Raw genomic sequence first — 27,621 nt, forward strand, 5'->3', positions numbered from 1 at the left:
TAGAGTTTGTCATTCTTGGGATTCTTTATATCCAAGACAAGAGAGAAAATGGAAGAATCCAGGTTTGGGGCAATATGACAAGGATATACACATGTACCCCCATACGCACCAGATGCCAGTGTCCAGAGAAGGTGGAGAGAGTTTTGGGAACACTTGAGGGGCCCAGACAAATAAGGGGCCAAGAAAGAAGTATAAAGCAACAGCAAGTACATTTAAATAATTCTAAAACCCAATTTGCATGTTGACGCTTTTTTTTTTCCCCACGATGGACAGAACCACGAGGCAAGAGCAAATATTTTCAGCTCTAATACGCTGTAATTCTATGACACTTGATGAAATAAAGTTCTAAAGAAAAGAATAAGTCTCATAAAATCTAGGAGACTATGTTACTGCACTGGGCTTGTAAATTTTAAGTATTATTTCAAATAAACAATTAAAATTAGAATAAGAAATTCAATGTCCTGTTCCTAGTCATCATTGAGAAAATGCTATCTGTATAGTATATTTAAAGACAATTTTGTGATATGTGACTAAATTTAAAAATTTGACTAATGTACCAATTGGAACTGTAGCTTACCCCAGAAAGATTTCCCAGAACCAGTTTTACCAACTGTTTCACGTAGGAAAATGAAGGTGCACAATTGCTGTTCCTAATGTGGGCACTGCAGGCGTCCAAGACCGTCCGAACAGAAACCCGAGCGTAAATAACATCCTCACACATTCCAAGAAGTATGCTGTTGAGATGATCTCCAAGCTTGATAGGCTGAATATAAAGAAAGGAAAAGCCATGTTGACAAAAGTGAGTAAACCTTACAAATCTAACGTGAGACAAGCCATTCTAGCAGACTCACGAACCATACCAAACAAACTTCAAATACTTGAAGGAAATTAATTCCTTATCTAGTACTATGTATAATTTACTGTATTTTCCCTTTTCATATTCCAAAAAAATTATTAGCAGGAGATGATTAATATACATCTCCTAAGATAAGAAGTATTATAGAAAAAACTTTGGGTTTCTCTGTATGCTAAAAAAATAGAATTCTTTGCTTATTCAAATATTTTGGTAAGCAGTTTCTATATACATATCATTTTGTGGGAATAAACAATTTCCTAACATTCAATAAAATGTGATATATTCAATACATATTAAATGTAATCTGACACGATAAATTAGAAGAGATTTCAAAATTGCAATGACTCAGGATCATTTAAATATAAGTGCTCATTATGTTGGTGAAACAGAGAAACCAGAATGTGAAATTTTTAAAATTAGTTGAAATAATCTGTAGAATATTATATCCAAATGTCCAATAACCAAACCAAGAAATGCAAATTAAAACCATAAAAAGAAGCCACTACACACTCAACAGAATGGTTAAAAATAGAAATACTGATAATACAAAGTATTGGTGAGGACTGGAGCATTGCTGATGAGAGTTTAAACTGGTACATCCACTTTGGTTTAAACATGTTTCCCCTTTTACTGTTCATCCACTGGGTACTATATCCTTTAGATACAGCTTAAATGCAGTGTCCTTTAATAAACTTATCTCAACCCTCCAAGTCTAGTTAGGGGCTCCAACTCTGATTTTCCATAGCACCCCCCATTGTCCCTGACATGGCATACATCACACTGTTGTAATTGGTTATGTAGTTGTCTGTACTCACGAATAGACTCCACCGGCACGGGCTATCATATATTCCTAGTGTTTAGTACAGTTTCTGACACAATGCAGGTGCTTAATAAACACCTGAATTAATATTAGATAGTTCCAAAATAATTATAATTTCTAATAGCAAAATATAAGTAAAAGTCTATACTTCACCAACTTACACATTATTGATATTGACTTTACTTTTAGTTAGCAGAAAAAAGTATAAAGTATTAATTATAGGCTGTGATTGCATTTTATATGTAAGTTAGGTTATATAATTAACATGACATCAGTATTTCCAGTAATAATTTAATTTTCTCATTATATTTATAGAATTGAACCTGAGGAGAGAAAAGTAAATGCACAGTATTTTTTTGTGATGTAAAGTGAAACTAAATCAAGTTGAAGACTATCATTCATCTTTCATGGATCTTAAGATGTTTAAGTTTTAGAATAAAAGCCGAAAATGTGTGTAGCTACTTAATTTAATAAACACACCAAGTTATTTTTATTTTTGACTTCTAAATGCCTATAATGAAATCTAATTCTATATATTGTTTCTTTGCTTTCATGAAATATAGCGATTTGCAGATATTCAATTACTATTTACTACTATGTTTACATTGGGTCTTTAGGAATCAGAATTATTTTAGAAAATAAAAACTGTAAGTAGCCCAATAGCCGTCAGAGCCTAAGGCTTCAGAAACTGTTAGTTTAATATCTGTGTCTGCTGTGCAGGGTAGTGAAGTATGACTTTCGAAGTGAAAAGAAAAAGTAATGAAGTATAAACCATACTCTGAGGCATAGTTAGAGCTATTATTCTTATAGTTTTTACATCAAAAAAGTTTATCACTTTCAGTACAAGAATGAATCATCAAAGACATTTACAATCCCTCTTTATCAGCCATTAAATTAGAATAAAATGCACTCCCATTCCTCTTGCTATGATTTTTGAAGAGGCTACTACATCTCACAGACTAAACTATTGAAACCTGGGTAGTGATTGGCATAATTCTAAGAATATTCTAAGAAAAATAATTTCTTTAGTACTTCATTATTATTTCATTCTGAGAGTGTGACATTATTAATGTGATTATTAATAATCGGCATAGTAATTCTGGTGTGCCTGACAGCACGCTGTAGAACACACATGTATGTGGAAGAGTTTTTTTAAAAAGTGTAAAGTTGTGGGTGGCTCCACAGTGTAGTGGTTAGTATGTCTGCTTTACACGCAGAAGGTCCTGGGTTTGCGCCCCAGGTGGAGCCACGGACCATATCCCAGGTGCCCCAGGCCCCAGTGTGTGTCTTGAGTGAGTGGGAGGAGATGCCCCACCTTCAGAGATCCAGTTCTTAAGGGGAAATGGCAACATCCATAGGTCAGAGATGGAAGTATGTGTGTGTGTGGGGGGGGCAGGGGGAATTAAAGAGGGGGAGAAAAAAGTGTAAAGTTGTACAAATGTGACGACTTACTTGGCTCTGAGGTACTTCATGATCAGCCCCCCAATACAATGTCATTCCAAGAGAATAAATATGGATCTAGAAATAGAATTTTGTTAAAAAGTCATTTTACAGTAAAACAAAATTTAAAAATTTAGCAAGTACTATATATAAATTCATCATTTTTGGTTCTAAAGAAAGTATAACACGATTTGAGGAAATCATTTCATATTTTTCAAGAAAGTGAGAGCTTAAAACAGAAAATAAGACTAGAAATTTTTGGAACATACTTCCCCCCTTCCCAATTCCCCAGCCCACCCTCTATGAGCAACCATTTTTATTAGTTCCTATTTATTTTAAAGTTTCTTTATGCAAACTCAAGCAAATATGAATGTACAGTCTTATTTTCATCTCTTTTTATACAAAGTTAGAAACTTTAAAAATTACTTGCATTTTTAATCTAACAAGATATTTCCATGTCAATGCTTAGAGATCTTCTTATCCTTTCTTAGTACTGCATGGAACTCCGTTTTGCATTGTTTACTTAGCCAATCTGTTATTAATGCAATTAAGATTTCTCCCAAATTTTGCTATTATAATGTTTCAACAAACAGTTTTTGATGTGTAATTTTACACATGCAGGTATTTCTCTTGAATTGATTCTCTGAGATTATGGACAAAGACTAAATCATCTGTATTCTTGATTCATATTGTTAGATTCCCCTATGAAGAAGCTATATCATTTTGCATTTCTACCAGCAACATATTAGAGATTTTTTTAAAAAAGGTTTGATGTACAAACCTTATCTACTGAAGGTGTTATGAATATTTGGATTTTTGACAATTTGAAAAGTGAGAAAAAAATCTCATTGCAGTTTTGATAAGCATTTTTCTTACTATGAATGCATGAGGTAGTAGATAGAGCATGAAACTGGGTCAAAAAGGTTTCTTTTGTGTTATTTGCTGTTTAAGGACTGTAAAAATAACAGCATACTTTTACGTTGGCAGGAATAATCCAACAGGGAAAATCAGAATTGCAGGAGAGAGTGGAGATTGTTGGGAGGATGCTATTGGTGAGCGGGGGCAGGTAGACACTAATGCACAAATAGAAGGTTGGCTTTACAGAGGAGCACAGACAGTTTATCTGTAGGAAGGAGGCAGATAATATGGGATTTTATTATGGGTAATCTGGTAGTGTGATTCTGGGAAAAATCTCACTGATTGTTCCTACTTTTTCCCCCTGTGAAACAGTAAGCAAGATTATCAGCTGAAAATGAGGACAGTTAATCTTATAAGTAATCATTTTCCATTTTTTTTTTTCTGCTGTTAAGAGATTCGGAGCTTATAAAATACCACCTGGTACCTAATAACAGAGAAATATTTTTAACAGAATACAAAGAAAAATGTTTATTTTGTCATTTATTCCAAAACAACCTATAGAGTATAAGTAGATAATATTTCCATACGTATTATTCATAAGCTAAGAGTTTCTACTATTGGTGCAGCCTGAAAAGATACAGGCATAGAGAAGATCAGTGATACCAAACTGTAATTAAGTTAATACAGTAACAATGACTGAGACCATTTTGTTCATTGGTTGATAAACAGCAAGTGATGAGTTACAGTCTACTTACAGACATTGTATAGAAAGGAGGAAGGTCATGCAAAAAAGGATTATTCAAAAACGGTAAAGTATTTGGTCTTCATATTTCCCTTTGCTTTTATTTAATAAGAAAAAAAGGAAAAGAAAATGGCTCACATAATCCAACTAACAAATAAATACTTCTATTAAAGATATTGGCAAGCCCAGAGCCTAAAAGAAATCAGGCAGTATAGGTTAAAAAAATGTTTTTGATCTGCCCCTCACTTCTATTGCTTATCCATTTAGCCTGCCAGGGAATTTGCAGTTTTGTGATCTTTGATTAGGCCCTATTTGTAGCAACACTCTCTGCACCTGATGAGCGGAGAAGATTTATTCCCCTCTCTTAGTAGAGCTGTATAGCAGGCCAGAATGGTTTCCTGTACAGGTGGGTGCTGTTTTGTTTTTTTGATTCCACTGTGAGAGCATTTGGTATTTGTCTTTCTCTGTCTGACTTATTTCACTTAACATAATGTCCTTATGGCTTAATATTATTAAGCCACACACACACACACACACACACACACACACACACACACACACACACACACCATTTTCTTTATCCATTAATCCACCAATGGACACTTACGTTTTTCTATATCTTGGCTAAATATTCCTTTGCATAGGTATACCACATTTTCTTTATCCAGTCATTCTTGGACACTTAGGTTGTTTCTAAAAGTCATTTGGTTTTCTTTTAATTGTGGTAAAAAACATATGACATTAAATTTATCATCTTAACCATTTTTAAGTGTATAGTTCAGTAGTGTTAAGGATATTCATATTGTTGTGTACCAGATTTCCAGAACTTTGTCGTCTTGCAAAACTGAAACTTTATACCCATTAAACACTAATTCCTCCTTCCCCCTCTCACCAGCCCTGGGTAACCACTTCTATAACTTTCTGTTTCTATGATTTGACTACTTTAGATACTTCGTATGAATGTAATCATGCAGTATTTGTCCCTTTGTGATTGGCTTATTTGCTTAGCATAATGTCCTCGGGGTCATCCATTTGTAGAATGTGATAGGATTTCCTTCTTTTTAAAGTCTGTATAATATTCTGTATGATTCTATATACCTATAATATTTTTAAAGTCTGCATAATATTCTATGTACGTATATACCATTCACCATTTATTCATTGATGGACATTTGGGTAGCTTCCACCTCTTGGCTATTGAGAATAATGTTGCCATGATCTCATCAAGATTGGAAATATCTCTTCCAGATCCTACTTTGAATTCTTTGGCTATATACCCAGAAGTGAGTTTGCTAAATCACACAGTAATTCTATTTTTGATTTTTTTGAGGAACTGTTTTCGATAATGTCTGCACCATTGTACATTCCCGCCAAGAGTGTACAAAGGTTCCAATTTCTCTGCAGCTATGTCAACATTTATTATTTTCTGTTTTTTTGATAGTGGCCATCCTAATGGGTGTGAGGTGATATCTCCACAACCCTAGCATTTTAAATTTTCAATTTAATCGTGTAATTACATGTTAGACTCCAATACTAGACAGTCCTGAATTTCTTCTTCACTGACTCACAGAGTACTGGCATATGACGAGTACACTTGTCAAATTTATGCATGAATGAATGAACAAATGGGAAGGAGAGGAGAAAGGATGAATTAATAAGATTTAACATAGAATAAATACAGTATAGAGTGTGGTTAAGGACATTTAGCCTTTTTTTTTTTTTTTTTCGACAAGTTCATTTGAAGCTTCTGCCAAAGTTGAGGAAGTAGATTTACGGGTATGTGCTTCTAAAGATGATCCTTGATTTTCAAGAAGCATGGAGATGGTAGGAGCCACAATTCTTGATATTAAGACTGCACGTTAGTGGTAACGAACATTGAAACAAATATTCCTTTATTTATCAGGAATCTAGCACAAATCCCCGGAGTATATCAATAGTCTCAAAGAGAAATCACAAGAAATTGATTCAGGTTCTAATCTCATCACAGTGATTTCAAAAGAATTGTCAAATAAGCACACCATGTGTCAAGCAAGCAGGAAGTAGACGATTATCCAGTAAAAGGAAAAAGCCAGAGGATTAAAAAGCTTAGTGTGACCTGCATACACCTGTCTAGTTACTTAAAGGGGCATGCTATCTTGAAAAATAAAATTTTAAGGCAGATAAATGAAAGTGCTTATTTATATATCTGGTAGTAGGTAATTTTTTTCTTCATGCAACTATATGTGTACAGTTTATAAAACAAGTTCCACTGAATGAAGGGAACATTTTCATGCATCAAGGTCTTAGTAAGCACTCACTACTATTTATTTATTTATTTACTTACTTACTTACTTCTCATTTACTTACTTCTTTCTCATTTCATGTAGTGAGAAATTTCTTAGGGCTAATGACTTAAGCGTTACCTCTACCTCATAGCATTTGTCTCTTTTCATGGTTGTGTGTTCCTCCCCAAATTCGTAAGCTCATAGACTATAAAAAGTATTAAACTTAACCATGGATTCTCTATCAATTCTTGTCAGTCTTTTTTCAGATACAAAATCAATGGCTCAAATCAAGGTACCGTCCTCTAGCTTAATCAACACACACACATTCATTCATTTTCTCTCTCTCTGCACCCACAACCCTCCTTCTTCTCTCGGTCTTTCCCTCTCCCTCTCTGAAGGGAGAAACATTCGTATTGTTGGCGGAAGGATAAATTAGTACAATTCCTTTAGATGGGAATTATGCAACATATAGCAAAATTTTAAATGCACATACTTTTTAACAACTTTACTTTAGGAAATTATTAGGTTAATTTTCACAATTCTGTGGAATGTTGTATGGAAAATTACATTCATAGCCAATACTGAATTCTCTAAAATTCCATATGTAAATTATCACAGCCAGGTACATACACAATATATATTTGTTCCAATTTTTTTTCACAGCCTTGGCAATGAAATTAGATCTCCTTCTGAAGAAGATCTTCTTCTTCCTCAGACTGACTATTTCTATCATAAACTTTTCCTTCTTCATTGTTCCATCAAATGAATTGTCAAACTCAGTCAGCTTTGCTTCCACTGTATCTTGTATTCAGTTCTTTTCTCTAAATTAGTAAACTTTACAGTTAGATTCCTACACAATCTTTCATCTAATGTAGTTATCCACTTTTGTCAAACTTACCTTCTGAAGTCACAAATCTCATCATATCATTCTCCTAAAAATATGATAAATCCCCACTGCCTGAGAAGAAAGTCTCAAGTTCTTTCATTAAAATCTTCTTCATCCTGACCTACAGCTTCCCTTTCTTTCGCTACCTATAGCCTTCCAGGTAGCTAATGCTCTAGCCTAGTTGGTCTAGCGAAACATTCCCCCAACACAGTGGTTAATTTCTTACCTGTCATTCCACATACTAATAACTCTGAGCGAAATGCCCAATTCCACCTATTTTCACTTTTCTAAATTCTACTCATTCTACAAAGCCCAACATACATACTACCTTCTCTGTGATCTTGTTCTACACTAATAATTAATTGTTCCTCCTCTAGACTCCCCAAATATTTATAGCTCTATATAGCATTTATTTTATTCTACCATATATGTGTTCTATATGTGTTGATCAGGATCAATTTTACTTTTTAAAATTTTAATTAACTTTTATTTATTTTTAATGTTTATTTTTCCATTAGAGTTGACATTCAATATTATTTTACATTAGTTTCAGGTGTACAGCCTAGTGGTTAGACATATATATAATTTACAAAGTGATTCTCCCCGATAACTCTAGTACCCGCCTGGCACTATACGTAGTTATTACAGTATTATTGACTCTATTCTCTATGCCGTACTTCACATTCCTGTGACTCTTTTGTAACTACCAAGTTGTACTTCATCCCTTTGCCCTTTTAACCCAGCCCTCCTACCCCGCTCACATCTTGCAACCACCAGTTTGTTCTCTGTATCTGAGTTTGTTTCTGTTGTGTTTATTAGTTTATTTTGTTCTTTAGATTCCACATATAAGTGAAATCATATGGTATCTGTCTTTCTCTGACTTATTTCACTTAGCATAATATGATCAGGATCGATTTTCTAGTTACATTTGTATCTTCCTTATGAGTACAATATTTTATATACAGTGAGTATTTAATAAGTATTTGTAAACATCAATTAATAATGGCTCACATTTATTCATATTTTTCTTAGATTCATTAATTTTTATAAAACAATTTTGAATTCTTAAGTAAAATAAATATGAACTTCTTGAAACACAGTTATTTTTAAGTTCAGTGCATTTTTTTCAAGGAAAAAAGACTTAACAGTTACCTTTTCAACATCTGAGAGAGACGTTAGTGACTGATTTTGAAGAACTTCCGGTGCAGTGAACGCTCGAAGGTCCTGATTGGAAATGTTTTCATCTGTAAATGACACACTACCAGATGGCAGCAACAGCAGAGACCACGGAGAAATGATGAAGCCGAGGGCAGCAGGATCAGCTATGCTTACTGGTTTATAACCACACAGAATAAAAAGAAAAAGGAAGACAATTGCAGTTGCTTAGAATTATATCAGAGGAACCACAGATCACTTAAATGAATATCTGAGCCTATTCATTTATACGGTTAATTGTACAGTTAAACCAAATCAGCATGCTACAGAAAGAAAATTTCGTATGTCTACTATCGCTAGTATTATAACAATAATGCCTAGACTTAGCTTAATCTTTCAAAATTTAGATGGTAGATCTTAGAAACTATAAAGAGCTATCATTGTCAATCATAAGAATTAAACTTGGTTCAAATGCTTTATCACAGTGATATATATAACGTATACATATACATATATGTATATATGGATAATGATCAGTAGTTCTTAAACTTCTGGGGAGGGATCATGGATTCATTTGATTATCTGTTGAAAAATATGATCTCTTTCAAAGAAATTGTTTAGAAAAACAAACTCTGTATACAAAAGGGGTTCATGGCTCTTCTCGTAGCCCATTCATGAATTCCAGGGTAAGATTCCCTGATTTAAACTATAGTGTTCTGAAACTGATGGAAAAGAATTCCTTTTGATAATTCATCAAATTTGGAACTAGTAAAGTTTCTAACTACAATGAAAGTCTCTATTTTTGTGTTAAAATATATATTGTTTGAACTTCGATATTGTCTTGTTTGCATTGGTTCGTTATTCCATTAGAATTTCAGGCAGCCTCTGTATTATCAACTATGATCAATCAGGTCTCTAACTTTATTTTGCTTGCCTGTATGGGTGCCTGAGAGCTCACTTAAGAGTGTTCAAAAGATTCCTTAAGATTTCAGCAGTCCTCCTTCTAAAAGTAAAGCTATACATTAGGTTCAATAAAATGAACATAGTAGTAGAGGGAACTCTCATTTCAAAAAGAAGTTAATATGGGTTCTAAGATAACTGCTAAGTTAATTGGATTAGAGACTCAAGAAACTGCTATAGGAAAGTCACAAAAGGCTTGTGAATGCCAATATCATTATTATTCAATCTGAATGGGTTCTCGTGATATCTGAGTCAAGTCATAAGAAATTAACAAAAGTCTACGGAACAGTTTATCAACACACAGTATTTATGTTTCTGAAAGCTATTTTTATTATAACTGAATCATCCATCCTTGATGACATATTAACCACTATCTATGGCCAAGATTCTGATCATCAGATTTTAACTTATGTCAATAAAAAAGTAAATTATTAAAATTCATTCCTTCTTTGAAGATTAAAAACCAACCATATATGCTCTCTTGCATTTTTGTAAATCTGAAATATGTCTTTAATAACTGCATTTAGGAAGAAAAATGTGTTTGAATGCATCTTTTAATCAGTCGGCACATCTTATGTTGCACTGAAGCTGAGTTACAGAACAATGGTCCTCGTAGTCCAACCCATCCACACATCAGACTGCTAAAAACATGGCTCACAATTCTTATGGCAAAATATGTTTTAATGGAACACAAACTGTTGAAAGCGAAAGCAATCCATAATTGCTTATCACTCTGAAATTACAATGAGATTTATTCACTTACTAGCATAACCAAAATCAGCAAAATGATTACTACTCTGGCAAAAACTATATCTTTAACCTTTTTGCTTTATACAACAGAATTTTGTTTATTTTTACTACATCTCCAGTACACCATAATTTACTACATCTACAATACACCATAATTTAAGCACTATGCATATTTAAACAGGATCATCCCAACATTACAGGTCATTTGTTCATAGAGTTCACAGTACTATTGGGAGATAAAATGTATACATAAATAAATACAAGAGGGAAAGTATAAAGTATAAAGGAGAATATAAAAAGGATCCAGAAGACAGCAAAATTACTTCAACTACAATAAAGAGATAATTAATTTTTTTTTTTATGTGTGGCCCTTTAGATGAGTAAGATTTGACCATGGTTAAGGGAGAGATTTCAAAGAGAAGAAACAGCCAAAGCAAAGGCGTATGAACAGGAAATTAAGTTTGTACATGGAAAACGAAGAATCTTGGACAGAGGAATTATGGACAGCAGTGAGAAACAGAATTTCCAAGGTGGGTCATATTTTTGCTTAACACACATATATACACAAACACACACACATAGAAATGACACGAATATTTTTATCATTTTCAAATGTGATTTTAAAATGTCTTTTAATAAAGCTAAAGCAGCTGTGACAACAAACTACATTGCTGTCAAATTCCCAACACACACACATGACATATAAGTACTGGGTTCTTTAGAAAACAAACCGCAAAATATATTTTTAAATAATGGTAAAGTGTTATGCAAACATACAAGTGAGGCTAGAATTGTGAGGTTAGAATTGTGGCTAGAATCAATCTAATTCACTCTCCTCTAAATAAAAGGAATGTAAAGCAAATGTATTCAAAATCCTTCAAAGAATGCTAACAAAAGAATATTTTGAAATGGAATTCGAGAAGTTTGTAATTTGAGGTTCTATAATGTTTTAGTTGTGTGATGATTGTCCTCAAGAATGCTATTATTATGAAAGAGTAAATTTGATGTGAACTGATTATAGTAGTCACATAATTCTATTTATAGACTTTACCAACATTCCACAGAAAAAGTTGCTTAAAGAGAATTTCAAACAGCTAGTGGCAAAGTTAGAAATAAACAGAAATTTGATAAAGAAAGAAATGGCCCAGATCTTCTTTCTACTGTTCTCTTAAACTAAGACCCACCTCCATGCATTTTTTTCCCCAAGAGATCTTACCACTTCCTTTAAATGGTCCCCCTTCATTTTATTTGCTGGCCTTCAAATTATGGCATAAAAATTAGAGAAATGATCAGAACTGGGTAACAAACACGATAAGGAAACACTAATCAAAAGTATCAGGAAATCATTTAAAGACTTAGGACAACAATGACACCATTTTGACCAGAAAAAATCTCTTTGCTTATTTAGGCACATATAGAGAAATTGTAGTCTTCCCATTTTATATGTGTTATCAGGGTTCTTGAGAAAAAAATCTATGCAGAGGCCACTGTTCTAAATTCTGAAGGACTAGATAAAGTCACAGTATAATACAGAATTCTCTCAAAAATTCAGTTTATATGTGCATTAAAATATACATACATTGTTAAATCAATCAATTGGTATAACAATGCACAAACAAAATAAATAGTTTAGAATATTTCCCCTGTATTTTAACATTTTCTTGATAGTAAAGTTTTGTGATAAATTATTTAGGGATCACTGGAAATTACAGTACATGCTATAGATTGATTCTCAATTAAAATTTTATTAATTCTTCATAAATTGTGTTACTACTTTTTAAAATTTCAGTTTCTCTAATATGAAACAGAATAGCCAATCCCCTTTTGAAAGTAAAATTGTATAGATGATTAGAATTAAGACATCTATATTACATAAATTGATAATGATTGTGTTTTCAAAGATATTTTGCATCATGTAAATTTTCTTGATACAACCAATCATTCAACAACATTTTATAAACTTCTATAAGCCTTTGGTCCTCAAGAAGTTATATTCTGGGGTAGTAGGTCCCAGACCTTGCTAATCATACAAATCTCTAAACTTAGATTTGGAGATTTGGAAAGATATTAAACTGTCGGCTTTGTTTCATTCCTTTTAATATCTGACTTCATTAATTTAGTATGTAGTCTCATTTAATTAAGAGAGGCAGTATCATATAATGGTTGGAAGTATAGAATGAACCCAGAGCCCCTGTGTTCAAATTCTTAGGTTTGACATTTACAACTTACACTATGATCTTAAATAAGTTACTTAACTTCTCTGTGCCTCAATTTCCTCATCTGTAAATAGTTCTTACACTATACAGAAGGTTGTTATGAGGATTAATAGGAAAAGCACTTAGAACTGTTCTTGGCACACAGTTAAGTGGTATACAAAAGTGGTACCTATTACTATTTAATAAAACTTTTTTCTGAAGATACCAGATGTACATAATACACCAAAGAAAATTCACTTAAGTTCATTCTCAACCATCTACTTAGCTTCCCCCACCACCTCTCCCCCCGCCACTGCCAATGGAAGACAAAGAACATACAGTACATAACAAATACTATAAATTTTAGAATATTAGATCAAATTATCAAACTGCTCTATTCTAGATCTCTTGGAATTTTTTTTTGTTTTTTTTTGCGGGAGAGAAAGGGGATCTCTTACCTACAGGTCATATTATAAATACAGATGATTTAAGGTACAAAGTATCCTAAAATAGTACTAATGTTTTTTCTTTAATTCCTTAGAAATTAATTTATTTATTATATGGAATTTCTAGTTAGCATAGGTCCCCAATTTAGCAAATTAGTACTGATTGAGTAACTATACACATGAAACAGGTATTTCACCATGCCTAGTCATTTTCTTCAGGTATAACACAAATTATCAAATGAAGATATTTATTTGAATGTACATATCAACTATAGTATCAGCATATAGTTTCAGAAAAATTGTATTTGTCATAGAAGTTAAAGCATTTTGATAACATGAAATAATGCAAATTTGTTATTCCAAATTGATATATTTTATGAGATTTCTTCAATATAGTAGGAGATAAAAGGTATTTTTATTTCTTAATAACATACCTAGTCACACAAACACATGCTATATTTTAATTTAATTTTTGTTCCTTTTTTTTTTTTTAATTTAACACTAAACATGTGCAAACCACATATCTAAGCTACAACCCCTGGAATCTTGATATGGCTTCTGATCAATTAGGCTTCCAGTAGTTTTGTTTTATTATATACTTGCAAGACTTGAGGTAATTCCAAATCATGCATCTTGATAACAAAACACTAATGAGATCTGAGTTAAACAAAAGTGATATACAGGCAATCTTATTAGTAAATATTAGTAAAAATTAATAAAAAATATTAGTAAAGCTAATTAGTTATGGTTATTAAAAGCAACAGGGCTTAAATGGCTGGACAATATGGGTAGAAGGAAGCAAGTCTCTACGAATTTGCCGCCTTCTTCAGCAAATCTCCTTGGCCACCTGATCGAAACAGCATGTAAGAAATGGTACCCGTTCTTTTCATTTCTTCTTGGCATTCTTATCATATTCTGAGGAATATGCCCACTTTATTCCTTTGATACATTTGGTTTCCACCTTTTTCACTAACATTTACCCTCAACAATAAAAAGTACACACCCCAAAATTTCATGCCAAAATACTAAACAAAATGGTTTATAACTGTTTTCACATATTCAAAAAAAAAGAAAAGGAAGGGGGAGGCTTAGTTGAATGGTAAACTATTCCATTTTTCCAAAAAAAAAAAAATTAAGGATACGTTTCTCATAAAAATGTTAACCATGACTGATGCACAACACCCAAAGAAAGTAAAAACCTTGCAGCATTATTTACAAAAGCCAAGATATGGAAGCAACCTAAGTGCCCATCAATAGATGACTGGATAAAGAAGATGTGGTACAAAGATACAATGGAATATTAATCGGCCATAAAAAAGAATAAATTCTTACCATTTGCAACAACATGGATGGACCTAGAGGTTATTATGCTACGTGAAATAAGTCAGGCAGAGAAAGGCAAATACCATATGATATCATTTATATGTGGAATAAAATAAATGAACAAACAAAACAGAAACAGACTCTTAGGTACAGAGAACAAACTGATGGTTACCAGATGGGAGGGGGTTGGGGGACTGAGTGAAAAAGGTGAAGGGATTAAGAAGTACAAATTGGCAGTCACGAATAGTCATGGGGATGTAAAGTATACAGCATAGAAAATACAGTGAATAATGTTGTAATAACTATGTACAGAGCCCGGGAGGGGGGTACTAGACTTATCAGGGGATCACTTAGTAAATTATATAAATGTCTAACCGCTACATTGTACACCTGAAACTAATGTAAAATAATACTGAATGTCAACTCTAATTGAAAAACAAAAATTAATTTTAAAAAAAGAAAGCAAAAATCTTAACTTGTTACTAAATGATACGAGGCATAAAGCCACCTTTTAATTTCTATATTTGAGAAAAAAGTAGTGAAATAATTGTAAAAAGTTTTCTTTAAATAGCTTAGTTATATAATGTGGATAAATCTCAGTCAGAATGTTGAGTAAAAGGCAGGCACAAAAGAGTTCACATTGTATGATTCTATTGGTATGTGTTTAAATTTAATCTATGTGATGTCATAATAATGACTACTCTTGGTAACCCCAAATCTACTGACTACAAGGGAACATGAGGGAGACTTCTTGGGTGCTAGAAATGTTCCTGCACCCAGTGGTGGTGAGTAGATGGGTGTATACATTCATAAAATTCATCAGGCTGTACAATTAAGAATAATGCCTTTTACTGTATACATTATATCTCAATATTTTTAAAAACCCTTATAAGTATATAAATTAAAACAATAAATATAGTGAGTAAAATGACATACATTAGCAAGTACAGAGCTAGAGTACATGACCCATAGCAACTTTTCCTTCTAAATGTATAACTTAAAGTTTATAAAATGGTCTGTTTGTAACATCTAGAGCCGAAATAAATTCAAATCAAAACACAGTGTATTGACTGTGTATTTGTGGAATAGGACAGGCTTACTCTAAGTGCTTCATATACTTGTTAAACAACCTACATTATTCATTTTAAGAATGCTAGATATTAAATTAATTTAATGTTTTATAGTTTGTTTCCAGAGAACAAATGGCGTAATTTATCAGGTTCAAACACATTTAACTTGAAGAACCTGTTAATTCTGGCCCTGTAAATGCAGGGCAAGATGTAGCATGTCAAAGACAACTGATGCACCTTGCTAATCGACAAAATTATGATTGTAGATAATTAGGAACGTAATACAGACTACTTAGGTTTTGGTCTTTTAGAAGCTGCGTACATTATACAAATATTTCCGCAAAAGCTTTTAATCCATAAAAACTTTCTATTATTTCCTTTCAAGGCTTAAAAAAGTAAGTCAGGAATTAAATTCGAGGTTCAGTGCTTCATCTCCTTTCTCATGAATTGAGTTACTTATTCTCTTTTGGTTCCACCAGACTGGAAGTTTTACATTTTCCCTCTTTTGGTTTTATGATTATTCTTACCAACTTTAAGAATATTTGATTATGCTAACTCTAAAGTCAATATCCATACTATTCTCATGAACAGAATCAACCCTTTAAATTGTTTTCATTCTCATCATTTACACCAGTCTAAATGTTATTTTATTTATAATTTTGAAGCTGACATCATTATTATTAAGGTTTTATACAGCTAATGCCGTTTAGATTAAACATCATGTTGACTAATTAATCAACACACTTCTGCTTATCATTCCTTCTTGGCGCTTCCTTCTTCCTTCTGGGTTAAATTTCCGTCTTACTAAAATACACCTTTCAGTAATTTCTTCAAAGAAGGTTTCTTTGATAGTGAATACTCTGTTTTCATGTTATTGACTCTTTTCTTGAACTGCAATTTATGAAGACATCAAATTCCATCTGCACATCCCAGTGCAGTAGCCATTTGCCACACGTGGCTTTTAAGAACTTGAAATGTGGCTAACATAACTGAGAAACTGAATTTTAAATTTATTTTAATTTAAATTTTAAAATCAATACTAATCAGTTATTAGAAAACTTTTAAGTATTCTTGGAACAATTTGAGTATATAAATCTTCTTTTTCGCCAGCATACTTTATAAAATCTAAATATTCCTGATGCAATTTAGAGTCCAAATTGAGATTAGTGTAAAATAGATTTTGACTTAGTACAAAAAAGTGTACATCTTACTAATATTTTTCATGTTGATTACATTTGAAATATTTTAGCACATCGAATTAAATAACATATTAAAATTAATTTCATGTTTCTTTTAAAATCTTTTTTAATGTGGCTCCTAGATAATTTCAAATCATATATATAGTGTATATTATATTTCTACTAGACAGTGTTATTCTAGGTTGAGTTAAATTCTTTGATAATTTTGCCTCTTTTTTATTTTTAAAATAATTACTGTTCTGTTCCTATTCTCTCCAGTTTTCCTTCTGGAACTCATATTACAGTATGTTGGACTTCTTATTCAATCCTCCATGAACCTGAACTCTCTTACATTTTTAACAGCCAGATGATCTCGTAAGTGTTACTGTCTAGTTTACTAATTTTCTATTTAAAAAGAAAAGAGAATCTGTGTAATTTGTTGTTTAAGACCTCCATTAAAGGTGTAAACTTAGTCACTACATATTTTAGATGTTTTATTTCACTTTTTTCATTCTGCCTATATTAATTCACTAGGACTGCCATTACAAATACCACAGACTGGGTGGCTTGAACGACTGAAATTTGTTTTCTCACAGTTCTGGAGGCTGGAAGTTCAAGATCAAGGAGCCAGGAGAGCTGGTTTTCTCTAAGGCTTCTCTTCTTGGATTCTAGGTGACCATCTTCTCCCTGTGTCTTCACACGGTCTTCTGTCTGTGTGTCCATCCTAACTTTCTCTTCTTACCCTTTAAGAACACTTTCACAGTGGATTAGGGCCCACCTTTACAGCCTAATTTTAACTTAATTACTTCTTTAAAGATGTCATCTCCAAATACAGTCGTATTCTGAGGCACTGGGAGTTAAGACTTCAATATATGAATTTTGGGAGGACAAAATTCAGCCTAGTTATAACAGTGTCTATTTTAAAAGTCTTCACAATATCTTGAAGTTTTTTTAATTCTTCTTTATCTCATCATTTTACTGAATTAATATTTTAATTCAAAATATTAATTAAAATATACTTAGATGATTCTGTTATTAGAATTAGATGATACTATTTTTTAATTGTTCAAATTTTTGTTTTGGTGCACAGTATGAGAAATGAACTTTTTTATTAAGTGAATTTTATGGAACATGAACAGCTAATAAGTTAGACCAAGAAAAGGTCAGCTAATTGTCCAAATTTAAGGATATAAGAACCAGATAAACTTTGATTCCAGTCTTCTTTAATAAGTCAAAGTCTTTCAAACACAACTTTCCTATGAACTGGTCCAGAGCATCACAGCATAGAGGAATGCCTAACGGGGTTGTGGACCCTAAAGGGACACATTTCCTTGGTGCTGCTTTGACAATATTGCCCACATGCAGAATCACCTCTGCTGCTTCAGCTGCACTCAGAAGAACCTGCTGCTTCACTTGGAAACTTCTGTTATACTCAGTGTTGCCATTTCACCAATGGTGCCTTCCTTCATATCCAGTCCAGCAGTTATAACGCCTTCGCTATGGTTAGCTCAAAGCTGTGCCACCAGATCTGCACTGTCGTAGCCTGCAATGTCAGCTATAATAGTTGGCAACATTTTCAGTGCTTTCGTGTAAGACTCCATTGCAACAACTTCTTTACCTGGTGTTCTATTGGCAAGCTATGTCACAGCATTAGCCATCAGCATCTCAGAACAGCCTCCTCCATAAACTGTTCTAGAATCTTTCACAGTTTGGGCAACAACACAAAGAGTATCATGCAAAGATCTTTTTCTTTCATCTAAAGTCTGTTGAGTGGCACCACGAAGAACAATAGTGCAAGCCTCACCAAGGGCCACCCCAGAAAAGTGAATGAGTTTGTGATCTCCAATCATGACTTCTTCAATAAGCTTGCAACATCCATGCTTCACTAGTTCAGGGTTGTCAAAGGTAGAGGCAATTTCACCACCTGTGACAAGAGCCAGGCTTTCCATATCTACAAAATCTGCATGTTTAGTAGCCATAACATCAGCAGCACCAGAGCTGTTTGGGATAATTAGAAATTAATTGACCATTAATAAAGTAATTTATCCCATGATTGAGAATACATTCAACTTTCTCCTTCATTTTTTCTTTTTCTGCATGTTCTATTTCAGCAGCCTTTGCTGTAGAATCAACTCTACTTGGGAACCAAATATTTTTATTTTTATTTTGTCTGTATTCATACTAGTCTTTGCAATAAGAATTTTAGCATTTTCAATTCGCTTAGTTGGTTTACTCCAATTGTTTTTATCCAACAGAAAGCCTTCATCTAAACAGGAATCTGCCAGACTTCCTCCTCCTTGAGGATGTGAATTGCACAGACACTACTCCCTCACAACTTGTGCCTGAGACCAGACGGAAAAGAAAACAGAAGTGACCTAGGTGGTATTATTATTTTAAGAGTGGGGAATCCCCATAAGAAGAGATGAAATATTGCCATTTGTGACAAAGTGGATGGACCTCAAGATAATCATGCTACGCGAAATAAGTCAGACAGAAAAAGTTGAAAACAACATGATATCACTTATATGTGGGATACAAACCCAAAAGCAATAAATGAACAGGACAAACAAACAGAGACTCATGGACATGGACTATAGATTAGTGGTTACCAAGAGTGGGGGAAGGGGGAGGTAAGTGGGGTTAAGGGCGTCAAATATGTGGCGACAGAAAGAAATCTAACTATGGGAGGGGAACACACAATGTAATATATATATATATGCTTTACTGCTAAATTGTACACCTGAAACTTACTGGATTTCATTAACCAATGTCACCAAGACAAGATAAATTAATAAAAAAAAAAAGTAAGGAATCTACTGCTGTTTGATTAATAAAGAGGAAAATAAACCTCTGACTCAAAGTCAGGGTAAGCATTTGATTGGAAAACATTTTATTTTAAAATCAGAGTTTCAAGTTAATAAGGAAAAAGGTCAAGCTTTAAATTTAAAAACTAAACAATTTGTGGAAAATATTTAGTATATTTTTAAAAATAGCTCTATTAAGGTATAATTGACATACAATAACTGCACAAACTGAAAGAACATTATTTTATGTTCTGACATAAATATACTTGTGAAACAAGTACCACAATCAACATAATAAACATATCAACCATTACATTCCCACTAGCAGTGTATAAAATTCCACTTGCCCCAAGTCCCTGCTAACTGGAATGGTCAGTCTTTTTAATTTTATACATTCTAATAGATGTGTACTACTATCTCTGTAGTTTTAATCTGTATCTTCTGGATGATTAATGATGTGAAGACTTTTGTATTTCTTTGATGGTTAATAATTTCACATTAGTAGTTGAAATCTGAAATCTGTATTTCTTCTTTGGTAAAGTATCTGTTCAAATCTTTTGCCCAGTTTTGGGGGGTTGTCTCTTTCTTACTACTGAGTTTTGAGAATTCTTTATATATTCTGGATACAAGTCCTTCGTTATATGACTGGCTAAATTTTTTCCCCTACCATTTGACTTCTACTTTCATTCTCTTAAAAATGTGTTTAGAAGAGTAGATGTTTTTAATTCCAATAAAGTCTCCTTTATCACTTTTTCCTTTTATGAATTGAGCATTTGGAATCATATCTAAGAATTCTTTCCCTGACCTAGGGTCACAATCATTGTCTCCTGTGCTTTCTTCTAGAATATTTATAATTTTAAGTTTGATATTTAGATCTATGACCATTTTGAATTTGTTTCTATATATGGTATGGAGTAAGAGTCAAAGTTTTTCCTTCCTTCCTTCCTTCCTTCCTTCCTTCCTTCCCTCCTTTGAACAATAAGCATTGGCTTTGGAGTCACTCAGATCTTCTACAGTAGTTAGTATATGAGTATCCAATTTTTACAGCACCATTCATGGAGAAGACCACCTTTTGCATCTCTATCGACCATATAAATATAGGCCTCCTCCTGAACTCTACAATGTTCCGTTGATCTATTTTGATTAATGCAGCTTTGTAATAAATCTTAAGGTAATTTGAATCCTCAAACTTTGTTCTTTTTCAATGTTGTTTTGGTTATTCTAAGTCTATTGAATTTCCATGATAGATTTTAGAATCAACTCACTAATTTCTACAAGAAAAAAAAAAGCCATTCGGATTGCATTGAATATATAGAGAATTTGGAGAATATGGATAATATTGAATCTTCTGATCCAGGCACAGCATAGTTCTCCATTTATTTAGGTCTTCTTTAATTTCTCTCAGTATTGTTTTTTAGTTTTCATTATATAGATCTTCATATCTTTTGTCAGATTTATTCTTAATTATTTTATATTTTTCATAATTCATGTTCTACATATTTTTTACCATTTTAAAATGGTTTTTAAAATTTTCAATTTCCAATTGTTCATTGTTACTATGTACGAATACATCAGATTTTTGTATATTGATCTTATATTCTGAAATTGCTGAACTCAGTGCTAGACACTTTTTTAAAGTAGACTCCATCAAATTTTCTATGTAGACATTCATGTAATTTTCAAATACATACACTTTTACTGCTTTCTTTCTAATCTGGATGCCTTTAATTTCTTTTTCTTGCCTTAATGCATTAGTTAGAACTTTGAGTACAATGTTGAATATAAGTAAGGAGAGCAGACATCCTTATTCTGACCTCAAGGGGAAAGATTCAGTGTTTAACCATTAAGTATGATGTTAGTTAGAAGATTTTATAGGTGCCCTTTTTCAGGTTGAGGTAGTTCCTTTCTATTGGCAGTTTTTCTTAAAGTCAAGAATGAATATTGGATTTTATCAAATGTTTTTATCTGCATCTACTGAGATGATCACGTGGTTTTATTTCTATTCAGTTCATAAACGTGGTGAATTATATTGACTGATTTGTGAATGTTAAACCAATCTTGTACTCCTGGGATCTACTTGATCAGGATGTATTATCACTTTTACATATTGTTGAATTCAATTTATTAAAATTTTGTGAAGAATTTTTTCATCAATGTTCATAAAGTATATTGGTCTACAGTTTTATTTTCTCTAATGTCTTTGGTTTTGATATTATAGTAATGTTGGCCTCATAGAATTAGTTGGGAGGTATTTCCTCTTCTTCAATCTTCTTCATTTAATATAGAGTTGCTGTTATTTCTTCTTTAAATTAAAAAAATTCCCCAGTGAAGCAATATGGGCCTGGAACTTTCTTTGTGGGATATTTTAAACTATGTATTCAATCATCTTAACAGATACAAGACAATTCAAATTGTCTGTTTTTTCTTGAGTGAACTTTTGGTAGGTTCTGTTTTTTGCAGGTGTTCATTTCATGTAGTTATTAAATTTTCCAACTTTATTAATAATTTTTCCTTATTATTCTTTTAAGATCTGTAGAATACAGAGTGATGTCACTTTTGTCACGTGATACGTTTCTAAACATCCTGTTGCTATGCTCATAGGAAAACTATCAATTTAAAAACTTTATTGTCATGTATACATAAAATGATTTCACAGCTCTAAATTGGTATTGCTCATAAAGATTTATTTTAAAATAGTTACATTATTTCTGTTCTTCCGATATTAATTCCTACAAGTCATTTAAACTTGGTCCTATTTTCTTATCTCTAAAAATATTTAGTTAGGTAAAATTGATTCAGATCATACCAGCCCAAAGAGTTTAATTTCATTAAAAAAATATATATATGTATGTGTGGCTTTGAGTTTATATATTTTTACATGTTTTTTTCCCCTTTAAATGGCAAGAGTATTTCCATGAAAGCATTTATTCAGTGAAAGCAATTATAAAACAAAAACAGGAAGAACTTAATTTTGCTGATATTTTACTTGATTCTTCTGATAAAATAATCGATCACTGATGCTCTAGTAAGATTGTTTTTTTTAAAAAAAAAAAACCAAGTACTACAAATTCTAATTTTTAAACACTTTTTAATGAGTGAAGAGCAGAGAAGTTTGATATTTGTCCTAGCTATCTGGAGTAACTAGTAGTTTTCACTCATGCATCTAACAAGCAACTGTTTATAATGAAATACAGCCAAAGCATTCTATATGCCCTGCTCTCTGGAACTGTATCTAAATTTGTTGTCCAAAAACAATAAGAAATGTGACAGGGTCTTCTTAATTTCTCCAGGACACTTTCTGGTAACTTTGAATTTTTTATTCAGACAATGAACCTTTTTTTTCCAGCACTTCTCTTTATCACAATGCTTTATTCTATTATCTTTTTAACTGTTTAATTTACTAATTTCACTAATTTGTTATTTATATATTAAACAGGGAACCAGAAATGACTATACTTAAAGAGATTTATACGGGATTTACATCCTTGTGAATTAGGTCTTTTCCTCTCATTAGGTATGAAAAAACAATTTTCAAAATAACCAACCACTCTAATATCTTAAAATCCCATAGATTCAAAAGACCTATTTTCTGCAAAGAGCAACAGTTCAGTAACTTAAAAAAAAAAAATCACTGCTTTGGGCAACTAATATAATGGTAAGCTAATTTTTCCAAGGTGGCAATAATTTCAGTTCTAAAGATTATCCAGAATGTGTATGAGAGTGGCATTGTTTTTAATTATCTGGAACCATTGAGCCCCTGCAAAATTTATCCATGATGTAAAAGCTAAAATCTTAAATGTGTTTTTTCTGACATAAATATATGTTTTTTTTCTGACATAAGCTATGCTTTCCAATCAGTTAATAAGATGAACTGAGATGTATATAATTAGTAGGAAAAGACACTTAATAAAATTTCTCCAGAATTTTAATTTCGATGGCCACATTTATTTTTCAAATTAATAAATAGTATCTCCTCAGCTGGCCAAAAAAGTAAAATGCAGCTATCAACTATATATAAGAAACACCTAAGTTACAACACAGATAATTTGAAAATGAAGGAGAAAGGATATTCTAGCTAAATGGCAAGGAAAAGAAATCAGCGGTAGCAATGTTAAGAGCAGACTAGATAGAATTTAAGGTGAATAGTAAAAAGAAAAAACAACTTATTTTATATCGATAAAAGGTCCAATCCATTTAAATTAGTCATGAACCATTATATGTTATCATAAAAAATTGCATGAAAACAAATGTTGACAGTAGAGAGACAAAAATATCATTATAGTGGGAGATACGAACTACCCTAAGAATGTGACAGATCAAGTATACAAAATAATAGGGATATAAAAAAATTTTCAAAGCACAGACATGAATAAACTTAATTTATACCCTAGAAACAGAAAATACATTCTTTTCAAATTCCCACAGGTTATTTACAAAAATAGACCACAACCGAATCTCAGAAAATTCTAAAAAGTAATCACACAGATCACATTTTAATAATCACAAGACAATAAAACTAAGAAACATAACACAAGGAAAACTAATTATTATCACTATCATCTAAATGTTTGGAATTACACATTTTAAAAAAGTTTTACATTTTTTTTCTCTTCTGAAGAGAAACTCAACTGCATATGGTGTCTTTCAGTAAAGTCATCCTTAGGTATCGTTATTCTATGAGTGATAATTACAAGTTTATTTTTTTAAAAAAGGGCTAAAAGTCTTAGATTGCTAGGAGGCTCAAAACAATGAAGAAATAGATAATTTTCTTGACTTGTGTTCAATAACCCCCCAGCAGAAATGCTTATTTCCAGGCTTTTATTCATAGGAATGTCAACTTTCACTTAAATACTAAAAAAGACACAGCAGCAACATACATGTTCAAAAAGACAGGAGGAAAAAGCCACCCATATGATCTAAAACAAAGATTTGTATAACAGACACAGAAACACAAAGACAAGGAAAACACATTTTAGAAAAAACAAACTTCTTGGAGGCCAACATATTTTGCCTTTTTTTTCCCCTCCTCCTTGGTGTTTACTAGAGAACCAAGACCAATACCATTCATCCACAAAAAAAGCAAACTAATATAAGTATCCCCTGCTTTTCAAAAGTCTGTTTTACTCTGCTTTTATGAAAGATCAACATTAATACTTGTTTTCGCTAACTGAAAGAAATCTGAAGATTTTAGCTTTTATTTTACCAAAAAAAGTAAAAAATAAAAATAGCATTTGGCCTTTCTTCTGCAGTAAGCTGTATTACAGGCAGTGCAACTGGAGCAGAGAGAGTGGCACCACCAAGCTGAGTCCCCGGGATCACATTCAGCAGCGCAGCATCAAGATGGTGAAGCTTCGAACTGTGTCTGTGAGCATCTGTGCTTTATCTCTACTTATTTTGCATACTTTACAAAAATGTGTCCTAAGATATCAGAAAACCCTAAGAGAGCTTGTAAGGGTGTTACTTATGTTTAGCAGAAAACTAGATTGTAATTAAATATATTTGGTATGATTTGGTAGGTTATTTTAGGGGTCTGGGAACACTCAAAAATGTTTCCATAGAAATTAAATGGCACTTGCGTCTTTGATTTACGCCATTTTGGCTTAACAAAAGGTTTCATTGGAATGCTCTACTTTCAAATATCGGGGGAAACTGGTAATTTTTAAATTTCACTTTGTTATAAGAGTAAGGAGAAAAACTTGTGGCAAAAAGACACTGTGCTATCAAATATAAGAAATGAAAAATCAAAGATTTCAGATAACCTAAATCAAATAAGCATAATTTTCTTCCAAATAAAATTTCCAATTGGCAATCAGAATAGTTAGTAATCTCCAGACTGCCAAAGAATCCAAATTCAATTTCTCTGTATTACTGATGTTACTCTGTGAATTAGACTGAAGATCTTACGGTAACCAACTCCTACTGGACAGTGTCTCAGACATTGCTGCCTCACAATTAATTTTATGACACATCCAGTGAGTCTCTTTATTGTAATGTGCCAGTATGTTATGCAATAATTGCATTTCAATGACAAGTACTTTACAGACAGACATTTAATCTCTATTAAAATTATGAAATTTGAAAGAAAGAAAACCCTCAGGTATTCCCAGTATGCAAGATGCTTTATATTCTATGAGTCATGGCCAGGGCAGTGATCCTGCCATTAGTATAATAAAAAGAGGTATTACCCCTCCCTCCTCTGAAGAAACATCTGTAGTACTTACTGTCTCTGTCACTTATCTGGCACACTGTTTTGAAGTAGTAAACTTTTCACATGGATCCGATCTGAAATGAATCCCTCAAGGGCAACACTGACACCTTCTCTTATGGGGTTCTTCCATACAATACCTTATAAGTAGAAGGTGTTTCTTAAATATTAATTGACTATTGTTAATTAACTGAGTAATATCACCAATATCCTTCTTTTGAAAACATTGCTGGAGCATGGCTACCTGCTCTATACTCTAGAGTGCATATACTTTCAAATTTTCTGAAAAACTAAAAGCAAACAAAGCAACAAGGTCCATTAAAATAGCTAGATTCCAGGTAAGTGGCATTCGATGAAAGTAACTTTCTTTGGATTTATCTTAATTCTAATCAAAGATCTTCAAGCATTTAAGTTATAGCAGAATTAGGTGGTATCTAACATTGTTTAGTTTATGTTCCAGTCTCTGGATTGAAAAATAATAGCAACAACAGCAACAACAACAACAACAAAGCTTACCATCTGTCCCCCAACATCCTTCCCCTGTACTCCAGACTTTCCTGTACTCAATCAGGGGTCACTCCTACACCTTCCAAAGGTTCCCATGGCTCCTGGTCTTGGGCAATTCAATCCTATCATGGTTCTCATACTTTAACGTGCATCAGAACATCCTTAAAAACTTGTTAAAATGCAAATTGCTGGGATCTACTCCCTGAGTTTCTCATTCAGTTAGGTCTACTGTGGGGTTAAATATCTGCATTTCTAATAAGTTTTTAGGTGATGCTGATGCTTGCTCATCCAGGAACCACACTTTGAGAACTATTACTATCCTCAAAATCTCATCTGTTTCTGTTACGTTTATTGTGCCTGATTAATTCATTCAAATCAGTTATAAAGACTGATTCTTCGTTTAGATGAAGTTTGATTTCTTTATCTACTGTTCTAAATAGGTGTTGGTCATGTGGTATGAATGGCAAATACCATCTTCCAGGTGGAGTTTTGTAGCATGGCATCAACTGTTTTTGGTAAACCAAAGAGTGACTAATTTTTCCAGCTCCAAAATGCCACTACCTCTAAAGGGAAGCACCAAACTAGCCATTCAGTATACATTATCCTAATTTAGAGTCACAGGGATGCACATACTATTCTCTCTTCCAAGAATGTTTTTTTCCTCTCTCTTAACTTCTTTTCTTTCAGGTCTTAGCTTAGGGTGCACTTATGCAGAGAGGCATTCTTTTTTTCCCCTATGATCATGTCAAATCTTCCTATTACACGTTCTCTTAGAGTCACTGAATCCCCTCCTCTGTAGCCCTTATCATGGTTGTATTTTTTACATTTATTTATATAAATATTTTATTAATAGCTTTTTTCCCACACTGGACTATAAGTTCCCTACAGACAGGGAATATTTTTGGTTTTGATCATCATATTTTCAGTTCCTAGCACAATATCAGGCACATAGATGTTCAAATAAAGGTAGACAAGATCTGAGCTTTTTTAGACCTAAGAGAGATAAGAGAAAGTATTCCTATATACTCTGCCCCTTTATCTATTTTCAGCTACCCAAGACTCAAAATTAAAAAAAAAAAAAAAAAAAGAAAGAAAGAAAAAAAAAAAAAAAAAAAAAAAAAAAAAAAAAAAAAAAAAAAAAAAAAAAAATAAAAAAAAAAAA

The 27,621-nt window shown here is 32.6% G+C and overlaps 1 protein-coding gene and 1 pseudogene across 11 annotated transcripts in view; both read right to left on the reverse strand.

Moving 5' to 3' along the window:
• PTPN13 (protein tyrosine phosphatase, non-receptor type 13) overlaps window positions 1–27,621 on the reverse strand; it is a 260,232-nt gene that overhangs the window by 103,722 nt on the left and 128,889 nt on the right. For all 11 annotated transcript variants that reach the window (XM_015586042.2, XM_025043825.1, XM_015586045.2 and 8 more), the window contains exons 3-5: window positions 9,019–9,197; window positions 3,129–3,194; window positions 578–763 (exon numbers count right to left, since the gene is read on the reverse strand). In XM_015586042.2, coding sequence (XP_015441528.1) covers window positions 578–763; window positions 3,129–3,194; window positions 9,019–9,197 — 431 coding nt within the window. The remainder of the gene's footprint in view (window positions 1–577; window positions 764–3,128; window positions 3,195–9,018; window positions 9,198–27,621) is intronic.
• Window positions 17,085–20,632, reverse strand: LOC102886889 (annotated as a pseudogene).

Source organism: Pteropus alecto, unplaced genomic scaffold, assembly GCF_000325575.1.
Source record: "Pteropus alecto unplaced genomic scaffold, ASM32557v1 scaffold161, whole genome shotgun sequence".
Classification (NCBI taxonomy): domain Eukaryota; kingdom Metazoa; phylum Chordata; class Mammalia; order Chiroptera; family Pteropodidae; genus Pteropus; species Pteropus alecto.